At 30.4% G+C, this 4,996-nt stretch overlaps 1 protein-coding gene across 1 annotated transcript; it reads right to left on the bottom strand.

The window, feature by feature from the left end:
• Positions 1–1,610: 1,610 nt before the first annotated feature.
• Positions 1,611–4,996, bottom strand: LOC128550265 (uncharacterized). Its single transcript, XM_053528943.1, has 4 exons — positions 4,866–4,996; positions 4,312–4,471; positions 2,428–2,716; positions 1,611–1,938 (listed from the first exon to the last, which is right to left on the bottom strand). Exons 1-4 carry the CDS (start codon positions 4,887–4,889, stop codon positions 1,860–1,862), a joined length of 552 nt encoding a protein of 183 aa, XP_053384918.1. The 5' UTR covers positions 4,890–4,996; the 3' UTR covers positions 1,611–1,859.

Below are 4,996 nucleotides of genomic sequence, written 5' to 3'. Positions count from 1 at the left end.
GCTGACTTCAAATCACTTGCCCGTTCGAGCTTCACTCGGGGCGTCGAATTCTTCACGTGAGTAAGCCATCCAGCTGGCTTACGGAAGGTCGGTGGTTCTACCCAGGTGCCTGATCGTGATGCAATAATACATGGAGGGGCACCTGGGGTGTTTCTCCACCATCAAAAGCTGGAAAGTCGCCATATGAGCTATGATTGTGTCGGTGCGACGTTAAACCCAACAAAACAATATTCTTACACGTAGAATTTCGGGTATGCAATGCAAATATGATTTTTTTGCTTATAATATGTTTGTAACTACTGACTAAGAAAACTATGTTTTATTATTATAAAACAATACGTTTGTAATACTAGATTTCAAGTGATTAAATAGCAAATGTTGTTAACGTAAAATACGATAATTTTCTTTACTACGAAATTTATAACTGAAAGTGACATGTCAGTCAATTAAGTTTACTTAATTTCTTATGAAAAGATCTCTTCTATTAGCATGATTAGCATATTGAAAATTACATGTGAGTCATACATGTGACAAATACCCGAAGGCAATAAAAATCGCCATTGCAAAATCATTAATCAATCTGTCACATTTACAATATAGTTGTTGTAATCCGTGATATCGATTTTCTGTCACATCGGTCTGGAGGTCAATTATTCCGCATGTTTTAATGACGTCACACAAATGCTTTAAAATGTTTACCTTGATCTTTGAAATATTGACGGATAAACGTAGTTGAAGAAATACTATAAACATGTAACTGTTTGAATATGTGCAAAGCGTACTGTTGTCGTTTGGAATTTGCTAATAAATTGACCCGCAATTTACGGTTATCTTTAATTAAGATATCGAAACCGCTACAGCTAAATAAGTTTACTTCTGATTGCAACGGTTGTGATATTGTATTATAATTATTATTATAAATAAACATTTATTTCCTTCTAATCGTAAAAGTTCGCAGATAAAAAACTAAAAATCCAGATGTGGAGTAAAAACATCATTGAGTACATGTATATTAGAAAACACTTGTGATTGAACTATTATGTTTAATAATGTTTTCTGTAAAAAGCAAATTTAAAGCAACACATATATTTAAGTATATTCTACAGATTTCTCATATAGCTAACTAAAAGTTGTGCAAGGTACTATTATAATTATACACACCAAAACAAAATATAATAATATATAGGTCTGGCGGTGAATATTTGATTTTCACATTAAAACGTTATTATAACACCAGAAGAACTTGAAGATCCTCCATCATGTATCATAGAATATACTGAACATTTTCTTCCTTTTTATTTAATAATATATTTCTTTTCTGTTCATATCTAATAATTTGTTTTGTGTCATGAAATTTAAAAACTGATGACACATCTAAATATTACCTTTTAAATATAAAAATGGAACAATAAAACTGAAGTTAACAGTCAACATAGTTCGAGACATAGTTTCTGTGTCTGTCTTATAGATAAGGAACGTACAAAGCTGGCAAAATGCTTTCTGCTTCCTGAAAGTGTGTTTTTTTTTGGTTTTTTTTGTCTTTTTTTTTTTAAACCGGACAAAGATAACTCTTTCATCTTTTTAAATGAAACGAAAAAAAAAAAAAAAAAAAAAAAAAACAGGATATGTTAACTATTTTCTATATGATTAAGAAATTTTAAATGGCTATTATAATAATTTTATGACATAGTAAGTGCAGAAAACCAGAGGCCGCCCAACCCGACAAAAATGAAAAAGCACAATGTAAGAGTTTTAAAACATATTAACACAAATTGTCTGTAAAATCAAATCATAAATATAAAACAGAATCTAGATAAACATACAAAAATACAAAAGTGTTATTGTAATGTCTCCTTTTCTCAATACTTCTTTCCAAAATAATAAACATAGCCATCCTTAGATTCACAATACGACCCTTCTTTGTAGACAGACTGCAAGCTGAAACAAAAACGAAATATAAAACAATACGAAATTATCTAAAGATCAAAAATTAAAAATCGTAACAGGTTTGAAACTTCTTACGTGCACACTATGATATGTATGAACACCTTCTGTATGAATTTTGTGTTAATCTATGAAATAATAGCCCATGAGCGTGAACGTTCGTTAGAGCCTATATCTAGGACGTCGGCTGATAATGTTCTAATTTATAACGTTTATTCGAATTTATTTAGATATATACAAATATTTTTGTTATTTACATTTTTTGTAACAAATCACTTTTTTTTTTAAAGAAACAAGAAATCACTTCTCAAATTAGCATTTAGATCACCATATAAATTTATCAACTATAAAAATGTATTCTGTAAAAAATCTACCTATGACTTATAAATATGACACTACTTAGTAAATTTGTCATTTAAGACAGTCTCGCTAAGATTTATAAATTGGTCAGACTGAGTAATACCAGCATTAACTTAATAGTACCTAGAATCGAGTGTCGTATCTGCCATTTCGGAATATATGGACTCATACTGGAATGTTGGATTATCATGGGCTATTTTGCCGTCCAAATAGTGCTTAGCTCGAGGAATGTGAACCATTTCCAAACTATTCACATCGCTGTATTCATTTTGTACATTTGTGTGTCGGAGATTTTCAGATCTGTTTTTGTCTTTCTTTCTTTTACAACATATGACGAGCACAAGTACGAATATAATAATGACCAAGACAGCTCCGACTGTTGACAAAATAACAACTACCAGGTCCGTATCGCCTGTTTGAAGAAACAATGTTAAAATATAACTGTATTTGTTTACTCTTGTAATGACTTAACTTGCTTTGTAGGAGATCCTTGCTGTTAATATATATAAGGTGACTAAACATGAGTGCAAATATACCTTTTGGTTTATTCATTGATGAAGTAGACCATGGTGTAAAAGTTATACTGTCAGAGGATTTAAATAAGCCGATAAAAATCAGGTTTACAGATTGATTATTACAAATGTCACTTATTACAAATGCCACTTAAGTTACACCCATACTTCCTACCACCATGGATATATTATCATAAAATTTAAGTATTAATTTTGTAATTCTATTTTACAGGTCTAACAGATATCGAAACACATAAATTCTAAGCTCTTTTGTTTGACAACTGAATGAGTGCTCATTAAAAAATTGCTATTTTAGTTTGCAATAAACACCATTTCATACAAATTATGTTATATAAAGCTATTAAATGTCATACATTTTAGTGTCGACTACACTTATAAAATATTTTAATTGATTTAAGTTTTGTATTTTTAAATACAGCCTTCTGTTTGTTACGTATGTACAATTTAATTTGTACTGCTAATTAAATGAAAAGCGATACATGTTTCGGTTGATAATTTTTCACGAAAAACCATAACTAGAAACGAACGAAGGATACATAGAAAAACTTTTAGAGAATACATTCCGACACTGTACACATCCAACATTTTGCAAAATTGTCAAATTTCGCATTCGGAAAGGTATAGCAGTTATTGAAAAAAATTGTGTCTCGTTATAGGCACCATGCTATTGGTGGCGGTACTTATATAAAATATACTACTGGCTAAAGTGTGCATGAATGATAAACCTAACTCTTTCTTACAAACAAATAATTGACAGATATGCAGAAAGATATAAAATGCACCAAGCGTTCATTTAAAGGAATCACTAGATTAAATAAAAGGATGTTCAACAGAAATTAATTCACATAAAAGTGGCTGTTTGTCAATAGAGTGTGCATAAGTAAAAAAGTGCATTCTTTTCTTTTAATGTTTATAAGTTTTAAAATATAATCAATATCAGATAAGATAGTTGTAATGTTCCAAGTATTCAAAACGTTAAAATACTGACATATTTCTGAGACATAAATCTAGCTAGCTTATTCTGAAAGGTCAATTGAAAAAAAACATAACGTGGGCTTTAAACAGGTTTATAGTGTGGACAAGGTTCAATCACAGCCCCTACAATGTTCAAAAGTCACAGGATAAACAAATGATCCGCGGCTAGTAAACACCCTTACACTTGGTGTTTAGCGAATAGTTTGTTTAATCTACGTTTTGAAACATTTAAGGTACTAAGTGAACATTTAAAACATATGATGTTTAATATAGAAATATACATATTATTACATAATAATCTGCTTGTACAATAACTAAATTTGTTAAAACGTAATAATGATGCTTTCAAAAACAAAAATAATTGGCTGCGTCATGATTATCCTTAAATGACATTTTGTCAACGAAACACATAAATAACTGCATTTTTTATCAACATTTTATTGATTATACCATGTTATGATGTATTATAAATAGTTTGATAAATCTAAAATAAAATTACCAGAAACGGCCATTGCCTTATTTGCTGTAACAGGTGCCTGCGTAGTTGTTGGTACCATTGTCCATCTAAACCTTGCCGCTCTTGTGTCACATATTAGAGTCTGTTTTAAACTAAGAGTCCCATTTTGTACACATTTACCTTCAATATGACAGTAGCCGTCCTGTAACATTTGTTACAATATTTTAGGAAGGCAAAACAATATTAATTAATTTACATGTTTTATATTGAAGTATGTCTTTTCTTACAATGCATTTTTACTTTCTAACATAAATCTCCGTTCATGTAAACAAATGTTAGTCATTCTGGTGTTCTACACCTTAGCTGTAAATCTTAATCCTCCAGAATAAGATTTTCTTACTTCTTTATTAAAATAGTATAGACGGCATTCGTTACATGTTAAATGTCAGATAGCAACTATTTGTATGCCTCTATAAAAGAACGTAATATACACGGTCGTGTAAAATGCACGGAAAAAAACACACACAAAAGTCTCTGTTCCCACCATTTTAAATTGCGTTCTAGTAGATATATTTCAATTTAAGATTAATGCTAACCTTCAAGTCAAAGGTCATCCCCATAGACCCGTTGATATACAATTGACAAGTTGAGTCAAAAACATAAACATCTAGAGTGTTCCAAAGTTCATTCCGTCGTTGCTAACCGAAACCTCGTAACCATGAACAAA

Source organism: Mercenaria mercenaria, chromosome 2, assembly GCF_021730395.1.
Source record: "Mercenaria mercenaria strain notata chromosome 2, MADL_Memer_1, whole genome shotgun sequence".
NCBI lineage: Eukaryota > Metazoa > Mollusca > Bivalvia > Venerida > Veneridae > Mercenaria > Mercenaria mercenaria.
Note: the sequence above shows the minus strand (reverse complement) of the source record. Positions and strands in the feature narration are given on the sequence as shown.

Coding starts and splice junctions, on each gene's coding strand:
- LOC128550265 (XM_053528943.1), bottom strand. CDS start 4,889: ATGGGGATGACCTTTGACTTGAAG. Junction 4,472..4,865: donor GGATGACCTTTGACTTGAAG/GTTAGCATTAAT, acceptor CAAATGTTACAG/GACGGCTACTGTCATATTGA. Junction 2,717..4,311: donor TAAGGCAATGGCCGTTTCTG/GTAATTTTATTT, acceptor TTCTTCAAACAG/GCGATACGGACCTGGTAGTT.